The following is a 24,950-nucleotide window of genomic DNA, read 5'->3' as shown; positions in this document are numbered from 1 at the left end:
TGGTAGATCATCCCTGACTGCGAGTAACAATAGAAGACACTTGTCGAAGATGTCGGAGATGTTTGCTGATTAAGCCCCCGAAGCAGCGGGTCCCCATACAAACCATTGTGACTTCTGCCCCCTTGGAGGTGCTGATGATCGACTATTTGGCTGTTGGACCGGCGCATCTCGGGTATGAACATTGCCTGGTAATGACAGACCACTTCACAAAGTTTGCGGTAGTGACCCCGACCAGGGACCAGACCGCCGAGTCAGCTGCGCAGGCCATCTGCCGAGACTTCATTCGGGTGTACGGCTGCCCAAAGAGGATCCATTCTGATCAAGGCGCCAGCTTCCAAGGCCGGGTGATGGAAGAGCTGCACCGGTTGTACAAGATTGAGAAGTCACGGACTACTCCTTACCACCCTCAAGGAAATGGGGCCTGTGAACGCTTTAATCGGACACTGATCCAAATGCTCCGCACGTTGGAGGAAGATCGGAAGGTACGATGGCCTGAGTTTGTGGCCGAGCTGGTGTGGGTCTACAACAACCGAGTGAATAGTACAACGGGGTTCACTCCTTATACCTTGCTGTTCGGGCGAAAGGGGCGAGAGATCACTGAGTTAGGGCTGGACCCCGAGGAGGACTACCCACGGACGGGGATGTCTTCCTGGGTCCGGGAACATCGGCATCGACTGCAGACCCTCCGACAGTTGGTACAACAAAAGTTTCAGGAACTCAAACATCATGAGACATTGCCTCTTCGAGGGACAGCTCTGAGGCCTGGGGAGCGGGTGTTGGTTCGGGACAGGCGGCCCCGGGGCAAATTGAGTAAGCGGTGGGAAAGGACCCCGCACCGAGTGAAGCGCAGGATTGGCGCTGAAGGACCTGTGTATGAAGTTCAACCCGAGGGGACTGAAGGAGCCCCTACCATAGTGGTTCATCGTAGTATGCTGCGGCCCTGTCTGTCTAAAGATGACAAGGATGAAGAAGAATCACCTGCTTCTAGAGTGGGTCCTGTCACAGTTGCCCCAAGCCACGATGTGGACGAAGAAGAATTGTTGATTCTACCTCTGAGCCCCAGCACTCGATTATCTGCAGTCCCCAGTGCAGGCAGCGAGGGAACAACATCGGTTGACGCCACCCGGCAGGCGGAGATTGGGAATCCGAGTGACCCTGCACCCCCCATTGGTCAAACTGAGTTACGCCGATCAGAATGGACAACAGCAGGAGTGCCTCCTCAACGTTACGAACAAGATCAAATTATATGGCACCGTATCTTCCAGGAAGTCCAAGAGTGTGAACGTTTGATGAAGGAACTCTCGCCCGTGGAATGGCGAGTTAAAGGAGAGTGGGAATGTAAGGGGGAAGACCGGGGTGTAAGTGCTTTCAGAGCAAGGGGTCCGGAACTGCCGGGGCCGTACCTCCTGTTGCAGGGGGGAGACAGACTGCGAGCACAGGAGTCATGTGACTGGGAAGTTGGGAGTGTGTCCAGGGACAGAGCTGGGAAGTCAGGTGGCGGAGGGACTCCTGGTGTGACGAGGACGTTTTGCGCGGGAAAGCGGAGCTGAGTCCTGCGCAGGAGAACAGTGTGAGAGGGTCCAGGCTCCTGGCTCGAGTACTGGGAGCAGGAGTCGGGTGAAGTGGACCGGAGGAGTCAAGCCCGACTATAGAGACAAGGGACGCAGGGTCCGTGGAGCCGAGGCACGTGAGGTGCCGTGTTATGGACTAGGGGCTCACCGGGTAAAACCGGAGACCGCCCGCTACCGCCAGAAGACGGAGCATTGTTTGGGCGGGGAAGCCTGAAGAAATCATCACCTGCATCCGCTGGCGACTGCCTTGTGAGGAGCCAGAGTCAGCTAAGTTTACAAACTGACATTTACAACCGGTTCGGCTCTGCTACATCTTGTCAGACTGTGAACTGTTAGTTATAGACTTTCACCTGCTATTTTCCTTTTTTTCCCCCATATTTTCCTTGTTGCTCCCTGCGTGGAGATTGACCTTGTTCTTATAAACCCCCCCTGTTTATTAACCCCATATTGGCTGCTCTGTGTCACTGCATCTAAAGTATCCGTGTTACAGAGCGCAAAACACAAAAGAGCGGCAGAATCAGGGGCGCTCAGGGATTTTTAAAATGTGTTTAACTCACATTTTTGTGCAAGTGATAGGTCCTCTTTAAATGTCAGCTGGTAAAATGCAAACTGAATCCTGATAGCTTGTGCATTATAAGCATTACATAAAAAGCAACGAGTTTTTTGTAATGCATCTAATATAGCTGTGTCTCATTGTTATACCATTTATTCTCTGTCCTTACTAGACTGTATGTAAACTGGTGGCTTAGAGATAGATTTTCATCTTTCTTTCATCGTCCAATAGGAGAGAAAAAATCAAAAGAGAAAAGTAATTTTAGTTCTCCAAATTTATGGTAGAGCATAGTAAAAAATAACCCCATGCAATTAATATCTGAATATTCATGACTTACAATGCTGGAGTACATCTCTCCCTCATGAGTTTCCTGTTTATTCCGGGGTGGTGTCTGTGGCAGATATCCCATAAGCCTCTGCTCTTCTTCCATAAGAGCCTGCAGTTGAGATCTATGTCGGGCCTGTCAAATTTTTGAAATAAAGAGGCATAAGAAATATAAGTACACAGATGTCTCTAGTGATGTCTGCAAATACACTACACTCTTTTTAGGATTTATCCTTTTAAGTGATTAATAGCCCAGATCAAGCACGTGGTTTATTTTTCTGGGTGGCACTGTCACGAGGGTACCACCATAAACATTGGCCCACAAAGTAAGGATAACTTGCGCCATTTTTTTAAATAAATTATGTGTATTTGAGACAGTAAAAACATTATAGAAGAAAGTCTATGCCTGCTATGAACAGTTATAGATTGGTCCAAAATTTGCACAAATTTCTGGCTTTTTTTTTTAATAAAACAGTCTAAAACTTAGAGACCACTGCCATACCTTGAAGACTAATTCCATTTATCCCGGATACGTTTCAAGCTCGACAAATTTAGCGACTTCTTAATGCATAGATTATGCCAAAAACTGGCATCTACTAATGTGAGGCTTTGTGTATTTTCCATTAGAGTGCAATACTTAAAGGAATTCTGTCACCAGGTTCTGCTACCCCATCTGAGAGCAGCATAATGTAAGGGCTGAGACCCTGATTCTAGTGATGTGTCACGTACTGGGTTGCTTGCTGTCATTTTGATAAAATTCCTGTTTTATCTGTTGCAGATCTAGCAGTTCTCTGAATGTTGAGCTCTGTGTAACCCCACCCACTGATTGGCAGCTTTCTGCTTATGTACATTGTGCACAGAAAGCTGCCAACAAGTGGTGGGGGCAGGGTTATACAGCGCTCACGAATATAGAGAACTACATGGCAGCAGGGTTACTAGTCCTCTGATGACAATCTCCTGGTGATAAAACAGTGATTTTATCAAAAACTACAGCAAACAGCTCAGTACATGACTGGCATCAGTGTCTTTGTCTCCACATTATGCTGCTCTCAGATTACATGACATGAATTTGTTTCCAATCTATCCTAACATATGCTCAGTACTGCCCTGTCTTAAACAGTCCTTGTCTTGTAATGCAGTCTTGGATATAGTCTATTGATCTGTGTGGTTAGTTTAGATTATATGACCAACTTCACAACCAGTTCCTTTTATATTTTCAATGTTTCTAAATTGGAAAATGAAGCAACTTCAGGTCTTCAGTAACAATTTCCTACCATTTTGTATATACAGCTCATATTCTCACACACAGTTAGGTCCATATATATTTGGACAGAGACAACATTTTTCTAATTTTGGTTCTAGTCATTACCACAATGAATTTTAAACAAAACAATTCAGATGCAGTTGAAATTCAGACTTTCAGCTTTCATTTGAGGGTATCCACATTAAAATTGGATGAAGGGTTTAGGAGTTTCAGCTCCTTAACATGTGCCACCCTGTTTTTAAAGGGACCAAAAGTAATTGGACAATTGACTCCAAGGCTATTTCATGGACAGGTGTGGGCAATCCCTTCGTTATGTCATTCTCAATTAAGCAGATAAAAGGCCTGGAGTTGATTTGAGGTGTGGTGCTTGCATTTGGAAGGTTTTGCTGTGAAGTAAACATGCGGTCAGAGGAGCTCTCCATGCAGGTGAAACAAGCCATCCTTAAGCTGCAAAAACAGAAAAAACCCATCCGAGAAATTGCTACAATATTAGGAGTGGCAAAATCTACTGTTTGGTACATCCTGAGAAAGAAAGAAAGCACTGGTGAACTCATCAATGCAAAAAGACCTGGGCGCCCACGGAAGACAACAGTGGTGGATGATCGCAAAATAATCTCCATGGTGAAGAGAAACCCCTTCACAACAGCCAACCAAGTGAACAACACTTTGCAGGAGGTAGGCGTATCAATATCCAAATCTACCATAAAGAGAAGACTGCATGAAAGTAAATACAGAGGGTTCACTGCACGGTGCAAGCCACTCATAAGCATCAAGAATAAAAAGGCTAGACTGGACTTTGCTAAAAAACATCTAAATTTAGCCAGCACAGTTCTGGAAGAACATTCTTTGGACAGATGAAACCAAGATCAACCTCTACCAGAAATGATGGAAAGAGAAAAGTATGGCGAAGGCGTGGTACAGCTCATGATCCAAAGCATACCACATCATCTGTAAAACACGGCGGAGGCAGTGTGATGGCTTGGGCATGCATGGCTGCCAGTGGCACTGGGTCACTAGTGTTTATTGATGATGTGACACAGGACAGAAGCAGCCAAATGAATTCTGATGTATTCAGAGCCATACTGTGTGCTCAGATCCAGCCAAATGCAGCCAAACTGATTGGTCGTCGTTTCATACTACAGATGGACAATGACCCAAAACATAAAGCCAAATCAACCCAGGAGTTTATTAAAGCAAAGAAGTGGAATATTCTTGAATGGCCAAGTCAGTCACCTGCTCTCAACCCAATTGAGCATGCATTTCACTTGTTAAAGACTAAACTTCAGACAGAAAGGCCCACAAACAAACAGCAACTGAAAACCACCGCAGTGAAGGCCTGGCAGAGCATCAAAAAGGAGGAAACACAGCGTCTGGTGATGTCCATGAGTTCAAGACTTCAGGCAGTCATTGCCAACAAAGGGTTTTCAACCAAGTACTACAAATGAACATTTTATTTACAATTATTGAATCTGTCCAATTACTTTTGGTCCCTTTTAACCCCTTAAGCCCCGGAGCATTTTTCGTTTTTGCATTTTCGTTTTTGCTCCCCTTGTTCCCAGAGCCATAGCGTTTTTATTTTTTGGTCAATATGGCCATGTGAGGGCTTATTTTTTGCGGGACGAGTTGTACTTTTCAACGCCATTACTAGTTTTATCATATCCTGTACGGGAAAACGGGAAAAAAATTCCAAGTGCGGTAAAATTGCAAAAAAAGTGCAATACCACAGTTGTTTTTTATTTATTTTTTTTTACCACGTTCAATGAATGCTAAAACTGACCTGCCCTTCTCATTCTACAGGTCATTACGAGTTCATAGACACCAAACATGTATAGGTTCTTTTATATTTAAGTGGTGAAAAAAAATTCCAAAATTTGGTAAAAAAATAAATAAAAAAATAGCGCCATTTTCTAAGACCCGTAGCGTCTCCATTTTTCGTGATCTGGGGTTGGTTGATGGCTTATTTTTTGCGTGCCGGGCTGACGTTTTTATTGATAACATTTGGGGTAGATCCGATGTTTTGATAGCCCGTTATTGCATATTATTGCAATTTTGCGGCGAACAAAAAACGTAATTCTGGCGTTTAGAATATTTTTCTCGTTACGCCGTTTACCGATCGGATTAATTCTTTTTTTATATTGATAGATCGGGCGATTCTGAACGCGGCGATACCAAATATGTGTATGTGGGGTTTTTTTTTTATATATTTTATTTTGAATGGGGCGAAAGGGGGGTGATTTAAACTTTTATATTTTTTTTTATATTTTTAAAAACTTTTTTTTTTTACTTTTTGCATGCTTCTATAGTCTCCATAGGAGACTAGAAGCAGCAACTATCCGATCGCCTCTGCTACATACAGGGGACCAGCAGATCCCCTGCATATAGCAGAAATGGTCCTGTGCTATGAGCGCCGACCACTAGGTGGCGCTTATAGCGACAAGATCATGACAACCACATGCGTCTGCTGCAGACCCTGGGTTGTTATGCACGCCCATCGGCGACCCGCGATCACGTGACGGGGTCGCCGATGGGCGGGGCTTATGACGCGCTACCCGGAAGCGTGCGTTAAATGCTGCTGTCGGAGATTGACAGCGGCATTTAACATGTTAACAGCCGCGGGTGGATCGCGATTCCACCCGCGGCTGTTGCGGGCACATGTCAGCTGTAAGAATCAGCTGACATGTGCTCCGTTCAGTGAGGGCTCAGCGCAGCAGCCCTCACTGAACGGGCAGTACGCAAATATGCGTACTAATACGTCCCCGGTAAGTAAGGGGTTAAAAACAGGGTGGCACATGTTAAGGAGCTGAAACTCCTAAACCCTTCATCCAATTTTAATGTGGATACCCTCAAATGAAAGCTGAAAGTCTGAACTTCAACTGCATCTGAATTGTTTTGTTTAAAATTCATTGTGGTAATGTCTAGAACCAAAATTAGAAAAATGTTGTCTCTGTCCAAATATATATGGACCTAACTGTATGTGTCTCTATGGTAACAGACTACAAACAGACTGTGCAGTCAGATTTTGCAGTCAGTTTTTGCTCTCCTACTTCTTACTGACATACATTTAGTATGAACAATGGAAGACTGTATGATGGCAGGATCAGATCACACAGGAATATGTTTTTTTTTTGCTTTTTATAAAGAAGACATATATGTCTACTTAGGTCTTATAGCGCTACAATGAAAGTTGCCTAATTTGTCATTTAAAATGCATTGAAACAAAAAAAAAAATGGTTGTGATGGTAGAGTTAAGCTTTAGATTTGTATATGATTAAAGAGGTTGTCCACTACTCTGACAACTCCTTCTCAATCCCTGCGTTTCCCACCAAGTAATATAGTAACAGCTATACTCCCCTCCGATGCTGGCGCCATTCCAGTGATGTCAACACTGGCTTTCACAGGGCTTGCATGACATTGTTATGTCACGTGATCCTTGCAGCCAATCAACGCTGGCTTCCCTCTCCCCTCGTTCGGACAAATTAAGACGCCTGCAGGAAGTCAGAGCTGCTGCTGCTCTCTCACCTCCTCTGGATGTCAATTACGTCTGTAGGAGAGGAGAATAAAGCCAGCGCCGACACTACTGGAACGACGCCGGCACCGGAAGTGAGTATAGGTGTTATTACTTTACCGGGGGAAACATTGGAATTCTGAAGCTGTTGTCTGAGTAGTGGACAACCCTTTTAATCTCCTTCTATATAGTGGTCTACTGTTCTGTCCCATCCCATCATGGCCTTCCTATTATGTATAGTTACCAGCTTTCTATGTGTTCTTTGCATTTCCTGCAGAACTTGCTCCAAAACAGAATTACTGAGCCGTGTCATGAGGGACAGCTGTGCAGCTCTGGAATGACAGGATATGGAACAATTTTATACAGTTTTACAACATAACACAATTTTCAGTTGTCCTGAGAATCATACACCAATTAGCATCAGTTTCTTTAGCATGAGAGTCTATGGGTGATGTATAACACAGATGGGGGATTACTTTCAGGGTATACATTATGAGATTTTGCATGCCCTGTATGTGAACCACAAACGCTGTGTGTACAGAGCCTTAATAATTGCAGTATATTACACATACATTTTTTTCCAGAATTGTTGACAAAACATGCAGTAAAAAATAATTTTTGTTTAGTGTCTTGGGCAATATATATTGTGGAAATGTACTAATGCTCCTATTTATAATTGAAAATATAGCACCCATGTCAAAAGTTGCAATGAAAAGGAGGGCATTGACCATTTGGAAATAGTATGGTAGATTTACTAATCTTGTCTAATATGAAGACTGTAAAAGGACTGGAAGAGAAAGTCTGAATATGCACCCGATTTATCATAGTGGCTTATAGTCTGATTGCCGTATGTGGAGTCGGGAAGGAATTTCCACTAATATGGGGCAATTAGTAGCTGCCTCAGGGGTTTTTGCCTTCCTCTGGATCAGCATGTTATAGGCTATAGGTTGAACCTTATGGACTTGTGTCTTGTATGAAGCTATGCCAGATGATTTGTTTAGCACATCTTTACCCAATTCTATTTCTTGTTTTGCTTCTTTTTTTGGCTCATGGTGGTGCAGCCTAAGACAAGTCTCATTCCCACATTGTCGAACATTGTACAAAAAGTATATATTTCACTTCATAAATGTGCCACGAGTTATGAGTGTCAGTGTTTTCATCGGTAAATCTGTCCCAAAATATTTTTGTGTTAAAACTGTTTTGAAAATTAACTATAAATATTACTTGGTTAGTAAAGAACACTGGTTACTATTTTCATTATAAAAAAATAGACTTGAAAAGTCTCAGAAACCTTAACCGTAAAGTACTACCTAGAAAACACCTGTCCCCAGGTGCAGTTTATTTGATAAAATACAAATAAACTATGCTTAATTCACCCTCCCGGGTCCAGTGCTGAGTCTCCCGCCATTTCTTACAGAGCCTGTTATCTGTCTGCCGCTACTGAGTTCTCTATGAGGGAGACGCTGCCAGACTCGTCTGGCAGAGGTTCAACTCGACGAGAGCAAAAGGATCAGCAGCCCAGAATCAGACATGCCAGATCCTTGTGTAGGCCCCCATACACATTAGACTGTCAGACGAGCCTGCTGATATTGACGGGTCTGTCAACCATCTAATGTGTATGGGAGTCTATATTGGCTGCCGATGTGATGTCTGTGCTGCAGACATTGCAAAGTAATTTCTTTCTTTATTTGTCCATACTGGAAAACACTGATGATAAATGGACACACTGATGGAAAACACTGACGCCGAAACACTGTGAAGGAGGCCTAAAAAAGGACAACTTTTCCAAACTAAGTTTTGCTTTTTCTTTTGTCTGCCATTCCTGCCTGTTGTAAGTGCTGTCAGTCACTCACCTCAGCTTACTGTGTATTTCACTCCCCACCTGTCTAAGCATATCACGTATATGGGGGGGACTTAGTCCATGTTGTTCTCGAAGCCTGCAGAGCATTGCTCCTCCACGTTGTGCATCCCGCGCTGCCCCCGGGAAAAGATCCTGAGTAGCCTCCCACATGGTGTCTGCAATGTTCTGAATAAAGTCAGAAAGGATGGGTTAGAGCCATGTTTATACAAAGTAATAAATGACTCGTTCACTTCATTTTATTGGTAATTGGAATTATCAGAAATATTAGCAGGTACAATAAAAATTATATTGTGGTACCATGTTAGCCAGAAAAAATTATATAAATACTTTTTATGCCCAAAAACACAAAAGTATTTTAGGAGTAAAGGTATCACCCCTAGAATACTGTTGTTTCCTTGGGGCATAAAAGTATTTACATCAATCATAAATATTAGCAGATGTCACATTTACAAAATGTAATCTATGCTGGTCAGATTGAACCTGAATTAGAAAATGGCGGCATGTACAATATACTGTAAACTGGCAGAAATATCCATCAGATACTTGTAAAGATGTTTCATCCACCAATCAGAAATAAAAAAAAGTATACCACTAAAATACAGATAATAGATCTTTATAAAATAAGTACATGCAATTCCCTGTCCACTGCTCGAGAGAGTTCAAACGGGACAATGTCAAGAACCCCTGGTATGTACAGTATGTCTGACATGAAAATTACAGTAGATTGTGAGCTCCAATGTGCACAAGGACTGATGTAAAGGATGACAATATGTTGGCATTGCCTAAGCAATAGAAAATAAGAAGCAGGGCTGTGGAGTCGGTAAGCCAAATCTCCGACTCCTCAATTTCCATGCCACCGACTCCACGACTCCGACCCCCTCATACATGGCTCATGTATAAGTGATAAATTTACTGTAGCACAGATTCATCTCAGCTAAAAGTCGAGACCCTTAGATCAGGAATAGGACAGACGTTTATAGGACATTTCATAACTTTCCCAAATTCTTATGAAAAAATATTCCCCACAAACTGCATTGAATTACTGTACCCAATTTATTATATATTTTAGGAGTTGGAGTCGGTCCATTTTATTCCGACTCCACCAAAATGGGCTCCGACTCCACAGCCCTGATAGAAGGTGTCACACCAACATGAAGGTAATAGATCTTTATAAGTTGAATACCTGTAATTCCCTGTCCACTGCTCGAGAGAGCTCATATGAGACTGTGTCAAGTAGTCTCTGCGCAGGGCCTGAAGGAGACAGCCAGCTGCCTGCTTCCAGGAGACGTGGTAATAACTGAAGGAAAGAAGAGCAAATGGAGTAGAATCAGATAATGTAGAACAGTGACTTAGATAAAAATGCAGTATGGTTTCTTCTAAGGGTGCATTTACCCAACATGATCGCAGCTGTTAAATGACCATAGATCGGCTACATAGAAGCTGATCGTTGGTTGTTTAGACAGGCCGACAGCATTTATGTTCGCACAGAATAATCATTCTGTGAGCATAGAGTATCATTGTTCACAGCAGCACATCTCCTGTTTACACAGGATGATGTGCTGCCAATAATGATGATCTTTAATTTCACCAAATTTTTTATGTTGAATTGGTCACAAGATGTAATAGTGGCTGCAAAGCAGAATAAAACATTTTCTTTTTACTTCACTGCTCCGTTGCGGAGATATTAGCAATCAGTCCTAGTGGGTGAAATAGTTTTCACTGATAGCGTGTACTTCTTGTCCCTGTATGATGCTGACCAATCATAAGCAGGCAGCACTGGAAAAAGAACACTCCTCTACAATAGCTTAGAACAGATTACTCAATGTGTGAAATGTAATCACACTTATGGCTGTTGTAATCACTCCGCAGTGAGAACAGAGCAGGCTGTCATTACATCTCACACAGGTGTAGTTTGTTCTGGGCTGCTCTTGTATGAGATGTAATGAGACCTTGCTCTGATCTCACTACAGAGCGATTACAATTTGTTTGAGCACAGCAGATATTAATGTGAATACTGACACATCTCAGGAAATACAGTGTGGGGGGGATGTAGTACACAAGAGGTGACAGTGTTATGAGAGGAGAGATAATAGAAGGTTTTGTATAGTGACACAGCTAAACTCAGCTGTGCTGCCATTCCTCTCACATGGACCTTATCTGAAAGGTGTTTATCTGTATTAATGCAGGAGATTAGACCAAGAGATCAGGACTGTATGTCACACATTTCATACAGTGAGAAACCAGCTGTATTCTGTGGTGGGGTGTGTGTTTTTTCTGCTGTGTTGTTGCATGCTTATGATTGGTCAGCATCATACGAGGGAAAGAAGTACAGGCCCCTTGAAAACTGTCTGATAACACCCTTTTGGACTAAAAAAAACCTTACCTCATTAGCTGGTAAGCTTTGATTGCTAATATCTCCGCAACAGAGAGGCGCAAATTAAAGAAAACAAACAAAAAAAGACAAAACGTTTTATTTAACTCTGCAGTTACTATTACATTGTGTGTCCAGGTCAACATGAAAACATTTGGTGAAAGATGGTGTCAGGGGGGATAAGTATCCAGCATGTCTGATTTCGGACTGACAGGCAGCAGCTCACACATAGGAGCGCTCCTGTGTAAGGATGAGTTGGTAGAGATACCTGTTCACTGATAGTATCACTGTATGCAAATGTATTACCAATGCTGAGGCAGGATAAAGATCACACTAGGAAAAGAGAGTGACAGTAACCTCCTTCTACTCCATCCTTGGTTTGATAAGTATAAGACATATTCAGTGAAATTGCCCCTGGCTATCCAAGCCAAGTGGGTCCTGGCATCTACCTAGGTTTACTTGGTAATATTGCAGGTTAATGAAGACTTTCAATATTTTATATAGGACATGGTGGACAATAATAAACAAATATTTTTCAATTTAGTAAGATACTAAGTAAATTCAAAATGAATCTATGGATACTGCAGATGACATAAAGCGAGAATGTATCAAGGTTTTATGCGGCAGTTTTTGAGCATGAAAAAAGTCACAAATTTTGTTGCATGACTTTTATATGTAAAAATATTCATATTTCTGCTATTTTACGCCTGACTTACCACACATGAAAAGTGTGCGTAACCTGTGTGAGGTTCAAGTCAGATTTATGAATTATAACTTTTTAAAACTCACACTCCAGTAGGTGGGTCGATTAAAAAGTGAAAAATCAATTCTAGACAGTTCTAAAGATCTGCCAGATCTATCAAACATTACGATTCAGTAACACTGACGTTTTGCACGCCAGTCTTAGTGAAGAGACCGCTAGAGTAAAATGCTGCTAAGTCTCTATTCTGCTCCTACTCCTCCCATTTTGGCAAAACTGTCCGAGACTGGCGTAATCATTTCAAGGTGTATTACGGCATAAACACCTCGATGGCTCGGGCCTTATGCTTTAATAAATCTGGTGCAAATAAGGACAATGGGACGACAAGCTGCTTTAAAATTTCTTCTCTTGATAATTTCCTTCAAGGACTTCACATAAAAAGAGGAAGTCTTATCAGGTTCATGTATGTTATACCAACTTTTATACAAAATTCTTTTATAAAGCTGTGAATAAATGTTCTTTTTTTAAGCCATGAAAAAACAGCTTTCTGCAGTAATTTTCTGCTTTTTATTATGGAATGCTGACTCAGTAAGAAAAATATGTAAAACAAGCTGCTCATGCATAATTTATAAAAGGTCATATTAACTATGACTATGATATTAAACAAACCTTATCTGCCTAGCTAATTATCTTAAAGTGCAATTTCCTCCCCGAGTTAAAACATTACCAGTAAAACCCAAAGGGTCAAAATTTCAAGGTTCTCTAATTAATCTAATTAATGTAAGGTTGAACCAGATATCACTATGAAATGTTACTCTATATACATTTTGTCTTCATTTCATTGATGTGCATCATTTTAGCTTTGGTGCATGTCATTTGGCAGGTACCTACTAACTGGGACACTCACAGCTCGACAGTTCTTGGCATCTCGGAGGAGCTGTCTAGCACATATGATGTCTTCTTGTACAGTTTCCAGGTCACAGGACCGCAGAGCATTGATATGATCATGTATCAGCATGGAAAGTGTATGAAGCATCTATTGGTTCAAGAAAAAAGAGTGTGAGGAATTGTCAAGAAGATAAAGGGGTAAGTGCAGAGGAAGCAGGCAAAAGTAAGCACGTTCTACCTGTTCTGCGCTGTTTGTCACACCCTGTTGAAGCCGAAGTGCTCTTTGGTCAGAGACAGCCAATGTCTGAGAGTTTCGAAGGAGACAGCTATGTATCTGAGGGAAAAGATGTTCATTATCTACATACAAGGAGTATATAAAACATAAATACGTATAACTGCTGGCCATGTAGCATACAAATTACACCACCTGATAAAATAATTATCTAACGTGCTTCTATATTCTGCTGCATGCTCATGCCAACCACAATACTATATATAACCCTAATTTACAGTTTTGGATGTCTCTTAATGACCAGTTGAGAGATTCATGCAAATATATCCTTTCTTCTCCATGTTTCCAGAATCACACATGAAAATCCTTGCACCCAGCGGCGTACCGCCAATGGCGGCAGGCCACGGCACTGCTATGGGGCCCGTGAGTCGGGGGGACCCCGAAGCAGCGAGGAACAAGGAGGATAGGTGAGTATTGTATTTACGGGGGAGGAGAGGTTGCGGCGGCGGAGGAGCGGGCACACGCAGTAGCCGGCTGCTGCTGCTACCACGTGTACCCGCTGCTAAAAGGAAATGAATATTCCCTCTTCTCCACTCCCATGGGCGTGGAGAATGAATATTCATTCTCTTTAGCAGCGGGCACGGAGGAACGCTGAGCCGAGGCTCCTGCTAACAAAAGAGAATGCATATTCTTCTCCACGCCTATAGTCCCAGCGTGGAGAGGAGTAAATATGCCGGCAGATCAGATGCTGACATGAGCTGCTGGCAGACAGGACGCAGCGCTGGAGCAGAGGTGAGGAAGGAAGGTGAGTATAAGTGTTTATTTGTTTTATGTGTGCAATGATTGGGCTATGCATACCAGGATTGGGGGATGAGGGGGCCACACATACCAGGATTGGGGGATGAGAGGGCCACATATACCAGGATTGGGGGATGAGGAGGCCATGCATACCAGGATTGGGGGATGAGGGGGCCATACATACCAGGATTGGGGGATGAGGGAGCAATGTGTACCAGGATTGGGGGATGAGGGGGCCATTCATACCAGGATTGGGGGATGAGGGGTGCGATACATATCAGGATTGGGGGGATGAGGGGGCCATGCATACCAGGATTGGGGGATGACGGGTGTCATGCATACCAGGAATGGGGGCTGAGGGGTGCCATGCATACCAGGATTGGGGGATGAGGGAGGCCATGCATGCCAGGATTGGGGGGTGAGGGGTGCCATACATACCAGGATTGGGGATGAGGGGTGCCATACATACCAGGATTAGGGGATGAGGAGGCCATGCATACCAGGATTGGGGGTGAGGGGTGCCATGCATACCAGGATTGGGGGATGAGGGGGGCCATACATACCAGGATTGGGGGATGAGGGGGCCATACGTACCAGGATTGGGGGATGAGAGGTGCCATACATACCAGGATTGGTGATGAGGGAGCCATGCGTACAAGGGTGGGGAAATTTACCAGTAGCTGCTGCATTTCCCACCCTAGGCTTATACTCGAGTCAATACGTTTTCAAAGTTTTTTGTGGTAAAATTAGGGGTCTCGGCTTATTTAAAATATACGGTATTTTAAAATCAGTGAGTATGTGGTGCCCATAATACTGTAGGACTGTGGGGTGCATTATATAATATGGGGGCTGCATTTTACCCTATGGGAAGTTCATTATACTATAAGGAGGATTATGGGGGGCACATTATACTATATGGAGGATTATGGGGGGCGCATTATACTATATGGAGGATTATGGGTGGCGTATTATACTATATGGAAGGCTATGTGGGGCCATTATAATATTTTGAGGGCTATGTGGGGGGCCATTATACTGTATGAAAGCAATTCTAAGGTGTGAAGGTTCATCATACTGTTTGGAGGGCTGTGTGGGGCCATTATACTGTATGTAGGCCCTTTATACTGTATGGAGGGCTGTGTGGGAGTCACAGTTGAGGGATCATACTGTGTTGGGGTCACCATACATTGCCCTGGGAGTTAAGGTGGGCCACATTAGGGTCATTATACTGTGCATGTGGAGGCTAATGTGGAGGAATGCACCATGGTGGTATCAGACTGTTTTTGGGGGGCACTTTTATTGGCATCATACTTTATGGGGGCAATGAAAGAGGAATCTAGGACTTCAGCAGGAGGAAAATTACTATGTAAAGGCTGGAAAATTGTGAGATATGCTATTCTGTGACTGTGATGAACCTGTAGCCGCCATCTTGGTAATGATAAATCATATCCAGGGATGGCCACACTTCAGCAGCCCCCACCCTTGGGACCTTCTGTTAAAACGTCAACTAGATAGTTTCCCCCCATCCAGGCTCCTGTAAGATAAGAAGCCTACTTAACACTTGAATGCTAGGAGCTTCAAAGACTTCGAGAGGAAACACAGCCAGCAGGGGGGGGTGCTTCGTCTATCTGTACCTGACCATTTGTCCCATAGGACTAGTTTCTTTGTCTGTCACAAGCATGGAGGCATAAGATATAGAAACATGAATAGTACACGCATGTTGCGTGGGATGGGCCAATAAAAAAATATCACGGCGTCCCGGAGCCATTGCGCACACAAGCCTCCGCGGTAGACGTTTGTACGTGCTCTGGAAGCCAAGATATAGCGCGGAGCCATTCCTGAGGACCGTATGGTATCATAATTGATATCAAAAGGTCGGTTACGGCGGCCCGAATCCATGGGAACCCCTGGGGGTATCATGAGACCATCCCAGAAGAAGTTATTGGGTTCCATAGAATTTGGGCTTCTGATCGAAGTTAGACCTGAGGGTGGAGACTGAGCCAGCTGACCTCACCAGCAGTGGGCGGGACGGGGCAGGTAAGATAGCAGGACAGACAAGAGACAAGTCAGTTTTTGACCCAAGAGTGGGGTGCTGAACATCTGAGCACCAGCTGAGGCCACCAAGGGGAGGAGCAGTTTGACCATGCGGTGGTAGGCCTCAGCCTGTAACAAAGAACCGTGCCTGCGACCGCAGAATCCTCTCCCTGCGTCACAAGAAAATCAAGAAACCGGTAACTGATATGCTGTGGTGATTCTGTGTGTTGTATTCCATTGTTGTATAGTTTAGCCTGACCTTATACCTGTGTATATTTAGTTGTATATCGTGTATCTAGTGTATTATTATAATCAATTACCTCAAGTAATTGTGGGCCTGCCTTTTATTCTGCATAACGAACGCACGTCCGTGTGAGCTCGGCTCAAGCCAAAAACGCTACCCAGGGTTGGTTCCTGACCCGATATAGGCCCATTCACGGACTGGGCGTATATCTAAAATAGGGACTGGTGGCAGCATACCAACTGGGGATTGGGGAAGGCTGGTAGTGACGGTCGGAGGTTCAGATATATATATTCCTGGCGCGGCCAAGGAAGATATATATACCGCCCTCACTACAGAGGGCCCCGATACCCAGTAGGTTACAGGACAGTCTCCCTGGCGACCGCTTATCCTAGGTGCAGTTCCTTGACTGACCTGAGGCTAAGAGGGCGCTAGCGAGTTGTGCTGTGTAGTGACGTTACGGTTTAGTGACGTTGAAGGGATAACACACTACCGTGTTCCCTGCGCTGGTTGCAGCTTCCTGGCACTACTTTCTCTAGGTGCAGTACCTTGACTGACCTGAGAGGTAAGGGGGCGCCAGAGAGCTGCACCCACCGGCCGGCTTTCATCACATTGGTGGCAGAGCGGTGGGATTGCAGAATAATAGTGTTGTGGGACCCCTACTCCCAGGCACTAAAGACTGCCAGTGGTAACTTCCACTGCTGGAGTCTTAAGGTCAGCCCAACGTTAGACGGTCAGGCTAAAAGTATAACAAGGTGTGTGCAAACTCAGGGTTGCAGCGGTGTCGGTTACCAAGATGGCAGACGGCACCAGGAGCAAGACCCTGCAGGAGGCTAATGCTACGGTCCGTGTGGCAGGAGGGGAGGACATTGTTACTCATGGCGAGGAGGAGTCCAGCCCGGGCACCTCAGGGAGCCAGTCCCCAGTATACGGTCCCGCAGTGGGCTGCCCACCACCTACCCAGCCCAGCCTGTCCAGATCACAAGCCCTTTTACAAGCGGCTATGGCAAGTCTCCAGTCTCATGGCGATGCCGTCTACAAAACCCTCCTGGCAGCATCAGAGAAGGCAGCGGAGGAGGAGCGCGAAGCTGCGGAGCGCCGGGAGGCTGCGGAGCGTGCAGAGCGGGCTGCAGAGCGCCGGGAGGCTGCGGAGCGTGCAGAGCGAGCTGCGGAGCGCCAGCACCAACTGGACCTGGCCCAGCGGGGGCTTCCGCTAGAGCAACCAACCCATCAGGAGACCAAGTCGTCCAAAGTCCGAGCTGAGGACTTCCCTCTACTGGAGAAGGATGGGGACCTGGACTCCTTTCTGGTGGCATTTGAACGGACCTGTCTTCAGCACCATCTGGCCCGGGATCAGTGGGCCAGATACCTGACCCCCCGTTTGAGGGGTAAGTCCCTGGATGCCTTGGGGGACTTACCTGCCGGGGAGGTACAGAACTACGACTGCATCAAGCGGGCCCTGATCCGGCAGTACAACCTCGCTCCCGAGTCGTACCGCCAGAAGTTCCGGAGCCTGCTGCGTGGCCCCAAGGACACCTGGACCGATCATATGCGGGCGCTGTTGAGAGCCGCAGAGCACTGGACCTCGGGTCTAGCGCTTACTACCCGCCAGGAGGTCCAGGAACTGTTCGTCACGGAGCAGTTCTTGTGGAACTGCCCAGAGGACCTCCGACAGTTCCTCCGTGACCGAAAACCAACAGGGGCTTCTGCTACAGCCGCCCTGGCAGACGAGTATGCCAATAACAGGGCGCCTGAGCTGAAGAAGTCTGCCAGCAGCACCTGGAGAGGGGGTAAGCCCAGTCATGCCCCTGTTTCCCCGGCCCCTAGAACACAAGGGGTGTATCCCCCTGTTGCCCTCTCCAGGCAAGGACCAGACGTAAGACGTTGTCATCTATGCAACAAACCAGGACACTTTAGGGCTGAGTGTCCCCAGCGCCAAAAGACCCCATCCCAGTCCCAGAGAGCGCCCAATGTTTTGTGTGTGGGAGGGGGTGGTGGTAGGTCCCTGGACAACATCCAACCCGTCACCATAGGCCGTTCTGCGGTCATGGGACTGCGGGACACGGGCGCTGAACGAACACTGGTACGGCCTGAGGTGGTGTCCCCCCAGGACTTGGTACCAGGAAAGACTCTTTCCGTCTCCGGGGTTGGAGGCGTGGAGCCGGCACTTCCCGTTGCCATGGTGTATTTGGACTGGGGTGCCGGAAGGGGGATGCGGGAGGTGGGAGTAACGCCAAATATTCCCGCAAATGTTTTATTAGGGACCGACTTGGGGCGTCTAGTATCGCAGTATGTACCCTCTGAACCCCCAAGTTCGGCCCCCCAAGAGTGTATTGATTTGTCTGCTGCTAATGCCAACCATGTTGTATGTAGTGTGTGTCCTGCTGAGGAGGAGGGAGTGAAACCTGAGGGTAACACCTGCACAGACACAACACAAACAGGGTTAGTGAAAGCAGGTGGGGAGTGTGGGGATGCCCGCAGAGGTGCTCAGCCGGCGTGCCGTGACCTCTTGTCCTCCGGTGAGGGAGGGGGCGGGCAGGATTCTGTAGAGGGAAGCTCAGGGATGGAGAGGGGGGCAGCTACCGGCAGTGTAGGGCTCCCAGGGGTATCCAGGCTGCTGAGTATAGGCCCACTGCAGGGGGAGGAACAGGCCATGGGAGGTGGGGGTGTCCCAAGAGAGGAGCCGCCAGGTAAGACCCCAGGGCAGGAGTTCCCCACATCCGAGATGTCCAAAGGCCTAGGAAGCCTGCCTGATCGGGCGGCTTGGTCAGAAACAGAGGGGAAGCAGGCACTACCCACGGTCACAGCGGTCATAGCCGCTGTCACCAGGAGTGGGAGCGCCGGAGCCCAAGGAGCCTTGCAGAGGTCCGACGGCTTCCCCACTTCTGACCAAGTGTCTGCCGGGTCAGACAGCGGCCAGGTGACATGCCCGGAGGGGCTGACAGAGGATGTGGCAGTTTCGTCGATTCTGGCCACATCAAGTCAGGAATTTCAGGCTGCGTTGGAAGCAGACGACAGCCTGAAAGCTCTCAAGGAACAGGCGGCACAGCCTCCCATGGAGTCAGACTGCGAGCGGGTGGTCTGGGACCAGGGACGGCTGTACCGGGTAACGGTCCAGCAGGGTTCACCGGAGGCGTGGCCCAGGGACCGACAGTTAGTGGTACCCTATCCGTTCAGGGCAGAATTGTTGCGGATCGCACACGAGATTCCGATGGCCGGACACCTAGGGATCGCTAAAACCAAGGCCAGGATAGCTCAGCATTTCTACTGGCCTGGGATGGGAGCCGCGGTGGGTGCCTACTGCCGTTCGTGTGACACCTGTCAGAGGGTGGGGAAGGCGGGGCCGCGCCCCAAAGCCCCACTGGTAACTCTGCCAATCATCGAAGAGCCTTTCTCGAGGGTTGCTGTGGATCTTATTGGACCTCTGTCCACTCCCAGCCACTCCGGGAAATGCTTCATACTCACGGTAGTGGACTATGCCACCCGGTACCCGGAAGCGGTAGCTTTGTCGTCCATTCGGGCCGACAAGGTGGCTACCGCCTTACTGGAGATCTTCTCCAGAGTGGGTTTCCCCCAAGAAATGCTCACCGACCGAGGGACCCAGTTCATGTCGCGGCTGATGGAGTCCCTCTGTAAGCAAATGCAGGTGCAACATCTGGTGGCCAGCCCGTATCACCCACAGACTAATGGCCTGTGTGAGCGGTTCAATGGCACCTTAAAGCAGATGCTTAAGATGTTGGTCGACTCCCACGGGAGAGACTGGGAGCGTTACCTCCCACACCTCCTATTTGCTTACCGGGAGGTTCCGCAGGCCTCAACGGGGTTCTCCCCCTTTGAGCTCCTGTACGGGCGACGGGTACGGGGCCCCCTGGCTCTGGTGAAGGAAGCATGGGAAGGGGATTTGGCCACCCCCGAGGTGTCGGTCATCGAGTATGTCGTGCGCCACCGGGACAGGATGATGGCCTTGGCAAAGCTGGTGCAGGACAATATGGCCCAGGCCCAGGCCGACCAGAAGCGGTGGTACGACCAGAATGCTTGTGAGAGGACCTACCAGGTGGGTCAAAAGGTGTGGGTACTGGTCCCCGTACCACAGAACAAGCTTCAGGCAGCCTGGGAGGGTCCCTACTTCGTGCACCAGAAACTCAATGCCGTCACCTATCTGGTCACCCTGGATCACGCCCGTGGAAGGAGGAAGGCCTTCCACGTGAACATGATGAAGGCTCATCATGAGCGGGAAGCGACTGCCCACCCAGTGTGCAACCTTCCCGAGGAAGGAGAGGTAGAAACCCTCCTGGATCTGCTCACCCAAGCCAAGGCGGGTGGGTCCATCGAGGATGTGGGGGTTGGCCACCAGCTCACGGAGGACCAACGGTCCCAGCTGGGGACCACCCTGCACCCCTTCCGGGGGCTGTTCAGCAGCCTGCCCGGAAGGACTGAGATGGCTGTCCACGACGTGGACACTGGCGATCACCCGCCGATCCGGCGTTCAGCATATCGGGTCTCTTTCGAGGTGCAGGGAAACATGCGCCAAGAGATAGACGAGATGCTGAAGCTGGGGGTGATCCAGGCATCCAGCAGCGCGTGGGCCTCGCCTGTAGTCCTCGTACCAAAGAAGGACCGAACTACACGGTTCTGCGTGGACTACCGGGGGCTCAACGCTGTAACGGCCACCGATGCGTTCCCCATACCACGCATCGATGACCTGCTCGATCGGATGGCCGGGGCTAAGTACCTGACCATCATGGATCTGAGCCGGGGGTACTGGCAGATTCCTCTGACCCCCGCGGCAAGGGAACGCTCTGCCTTTATCACCCCTTTTGGACTGTACGAGTCCACAGTGATGCCATTCGGCATGAAGAATGCCCCTGCCACTTTTCAGCGGATGGTCAATATGCTGCTTGAGGGACTTGAAGGGTACGCGGCTGCGTACTTGGACGATATTGCAGTCTTCAGTCCCACTTGGGAGGATCACCTAGAGCACCTGCGGCAGGTGCTCGGTCGGATCCACCGGGCAGGCTTGACCATCAAGCCGGAAAAGTGCCAGCTGGGCATGAGTGAGGTCCTCTACCTGGGTCACCGGGTAGGCGGGGGGGTTCTGAAGCCAGAACCGGGGAAAGTGGATGCCATCGCATCCTGGCCCACTCCTAGGACCAAAAAGCAGGTGATGTCCTTCTTGGGGACCGCCGGGTACTATAGGAGGTTCGTCCCACACTATAGCACCCTGGCCAAGCCCCTGACGGACCTCACCAAGAAGAAGCTGCCCGTCGCAGTCGACTGGACAGTCGCCTGCGAGACAGCTTTCGGGGCACTCAAGGCCGCCCTAAGTAGCTCCCCTGTACTGCAAGCTGCCGACTTCGACCGGCCGTTTGTGGTACAGACCGACGCCAGTGACTTTGGCCTCGGTGCTGTGCTAAGTCAGGTCAACACGACAGGCCAGGAACATCCTGTCTTGTACCTGAGCAGGAAGCTACTGCCCCGGGAGGTGGCTTACTCCACGGTGGAAAAAGAATGCCTGGCAATTGTATGGGCCCTGCAGCGTCTGCAGCCCTACTTGTACGGGAGCCATTTCACCGTGGAGACGGACCACAACCCCCTCAGCTGGTTACACACGGTCTCTGGGTCGAATGGCAGGTTGCTACGCTGGAGCCTCGCTCTCCAGCAGTACCACTTCTCCATTCGCCACAGAAGAGGCCGTGACCACGGTAACGCTGACGGGTTATCCCGGCAAGGGGAGGGTGCAGAAGGACGCACGGGGGAACACAGGAATGTGCTACCCCCTCGCGCCCTCGTATAGGGGGAGGTGTGATGAACCTGTAGCCGCCATCTTGGTAATGATAAATCATATCCAGGGATGGCCACACTTCAGCAGCCCCCACCCTTGGGACCTTCTGTTAAAACGTCAACTAGATAGTTTCCCCCCATCCAGGCTCCTGTAAGATAAGAAGCCTACTTAACACTTGAATGCTAGGAGCTTCAAAGACTTCGAGAGGAAACACAGCCAGCAGGGGGGGGTGCTTCGTCTATCTGTACCTGACCATTTGTCCCATAGGACTAGTTTCTTTGTCTGTCACAAGCATGGAGGCATAAGATATAGAAACATGAATAGTACACGCATGTTGCGTGGGATGGGCCAATAAAAAAATATCACGGCGTCCCGGAGCCATTGCGCACACAAGCCTCCGCGGTAGACGTTTGTACGTGCTCTGGAAGCCAAGATATAGCGCGGAGCCATTCCTGAGGACCGTATGGTATCATAATTGATATCAAAAGGTCGGTTACGGCGGCCCGAATCCATGGGAACCCCTGGGGGTATCATGAGACCATCCCAGAAGAAGTTATTGGGTTCCATAGAATTTGGGCTTCTGATCGAAGTTAGACCTGAGGGTGGAGACTGAGCCAGCTGACCTCACCAGCAGTGGGCGGGACGGGGCAGGTAAGATAGCAGGACAGACAAGAGACAAGTCAGTTTTTGACCCAAGAGTGGGGTGCTGAACATCTGAGCACCAGCTGAGGCCACCAAGGGGAGGAGCAGTTTGACCATGCGGTGGTAGGCCTCAGCCTGTAACAAAGAACCGTGCCTGCGACCGCAGAATCCTCTCCCTGCGTCACAAGAAAATCAAGAAACCGGTAACTGATATGCTGTGGTGATTCTGTGTGTTGTATTCCATTGTTGTATAGTTTAGCCTGACCTTATACCTGTGTATATTTAGTTGTATATCGTGTATCTAGTGTATTATTATAATCAATTACCTCAAGTAATTGTGGGCCTGCCTTTTATTCTGCATAACGAACGCACGTCCGTGTGAGCTCGGCTCAAGCCAAAAACGCTACCCAGGGTTGGTTCCTGACCCGATATAGGCCCATTCACGGACTGGGCGTATATCTAAAATAGGGACTGGTGGCAGCATACCAACTGGGGATTGGGGAAGGCTGGTAGTGACGGTCGGAGGTTCAGATATATATATTCCTGGCGCGGCCAAGGAAGATATATATACCGCCCTCACTACAGAGGGCCCCGATACCCAGTAGGTTACAGGACAGTCTCCCTGGCGACCGCTTATCCTAGGTGCAGTTCCTTGACTGACCTGAGGCTAAGAGGGCGCTAGCGAGTTGTGCTGTGTAGTGACGTTACGGTTTAGTGACGTTGAAGGGATAACACACTACCGTGTTCCCTGCGCTGGTTGCAGCTTCCTGGCACTACTTTCTCTAGGTGCAGTACCTTGACTGACCTGAGAGGTAAGGGGGCGCCAGAGAGCTGCACCCACCGGCCGGCTTTCATCACAGTGACACAGACAAATATTTATTTATTTATTTTTTTTGTGGGGGGGGGGCCCAATTTGAGCTTCTGCCATGGGGCTCCATGATTTCTATGTACGCCCCTGCTTGCACCGCAATGTAAAATCTCTTTTATGGCAAAAGCCTTCAGGCATCGCATCGGGACTTGGTTGTGACTCCAATCTTTGTAACCTCTATATATTGGTATGCATGTTGGCCCTTTCTAGAGCAACTTGATCATACGCAACACATTTACTATCTCACAAACAGAAAAAGTGATGAGAAAAAAGCAGGCTCTAACCTCTGCTCACCATGCTCTCCACTGCTGGGATGTGGAAGCGATCAGCAGGAGAGGTAAGCAGGTGTTAGCTATGCAATGTACATATGTATTTGTGTGTTAGAAGTGTATTATGTATTTGTAATATCTATGAATGGAAATGTGTAATGTGTATGCTTGAGTGAGTAATGATGGGTATGGGTATGTGTGTGTTTTTCGTGTATTGTTAATGTATATGTGTATGAGTGTGTGTTTTGTATATTGCTTATTTATGTGTATGAGTATGCGTGTTAGAAATGTATGTATGTATTTGCAATATGTATGAATGTAAATGTGTGTATGTATGTGTGTAATGTGTATGATTTATTGAGTGTGTTTGTTTTGGTTATTGTCCAGTTATGTGTGTGTTTTGTGTATTGTTTATGTATGTGTGTGATGTTTATTTTGTGTGGGTAATGTTTATGAATATGTGTATGTTATGTGTCTGCAACTTGGTATGTTTGTGTATTGTGGTAGGACGACTCGCTCGGCCACTTCCGGAAGTAGACTTAGGAATCCAGGTTTTCTTTGCAGGCTTTATTAAACAGCATAAAGCTCTGCACTCCAGCAAAATAAACACAGCCTTACTTGGCAAAACAACAAAACAAAAGATAAACTGTAGCACAGTCCATATATGTGTGTGCGGTTCGCCCACACAGGTTATGTCCAACCTTCAGCTCCCTCCTGAGCTATGGCTGTCCAGTCTGGAGACCTTGCCTCTCCAAACACAACAACAGAAAAAAAATGGTGACTGAGCATTTAAACCTTGCTCAGCCACACCCTGAGGTGGAGGTATGGGGAATGACTTCTCTCCCATCTCTACGTCATTCCAATAAAACCACACCCTTTAAGTGAGTTAACCCTCCAGCATATAACATGCTGGCAGAAAGTTTATTGGTTTCAGTTCACACAGGCTAGCAACCTGTGTGACACATACCTCCCCTCATAAATCATACCAGTGACTCGGTCACAGTATCTATATATGTGTATAGGTACTGTGTATGTGTGTGATATAGT

The 24,950-nt window shown here is 47.4% G+C and overlaps 1 protein-coding gene across 3 annotated transcripts in view; it reads right to left on the bottom strand.

The window, feature by feature from the left end:
* The window catches only part of CARMIL3 (capping protein regulator and myosin 1 linker 3), a 116,484-nt gene that overhangs the window by 25,826 nt on the left and 65,708 nt on the right, over nt 1–24,950 (bottom strand). For all 3 annotated transcript variants that reach the window (XM_073671082.1, XM_073671084.1, XM_073671083.1), the window contains exons 24-29: nt 13,276–13,371; nt 13,057–13,185; nt 10,262–10,375; nt 9,071–9,243; nt 7,462–7,549; nt 2,462–2,584 (exon numbers count right to left, since the gene is read on the bottom strand). In XM_073671082.1, the coding sequence (XP_073527183.1) occupies nt 2,462–2,584; nt 7,462–7,549; nt 9,071–9,243; nt 10,262–10,375; nt 13,057–13,185; nt 13,276–13,371 (723 nt within the window). The remainder of the gene's footprint in view (nt 1–2,461; nt 2,585–7,461; nt 7,550–9,070; nt 9,244–10,261; nt 10,376–13,056; nt 13,186–13,275; nt 13,372–24,950) is intronic.

The sequence above is a fragment of the Phyllobates terribilis genome, unplaced genomic scaffold (assembly GCF_046119375.1).
Source record: "Phyllobates terribilis strain yellow unplaced genomic scaffold, ASM4611937v1 Scaffold_1__5_contigs__length_1240528914, whole genome shotgun sequence".
Lineage (NCBI taxonomy): Eukaryota > Metazoa > Chordata > Amphibia > Anura > Dendrobatidae > Phyllobates > Phyllobates terribilis.
Note: the sequence above shows the minus strand (reverse complement) of the source record. Positions and strands in the feature narration are given on the sequence as shown.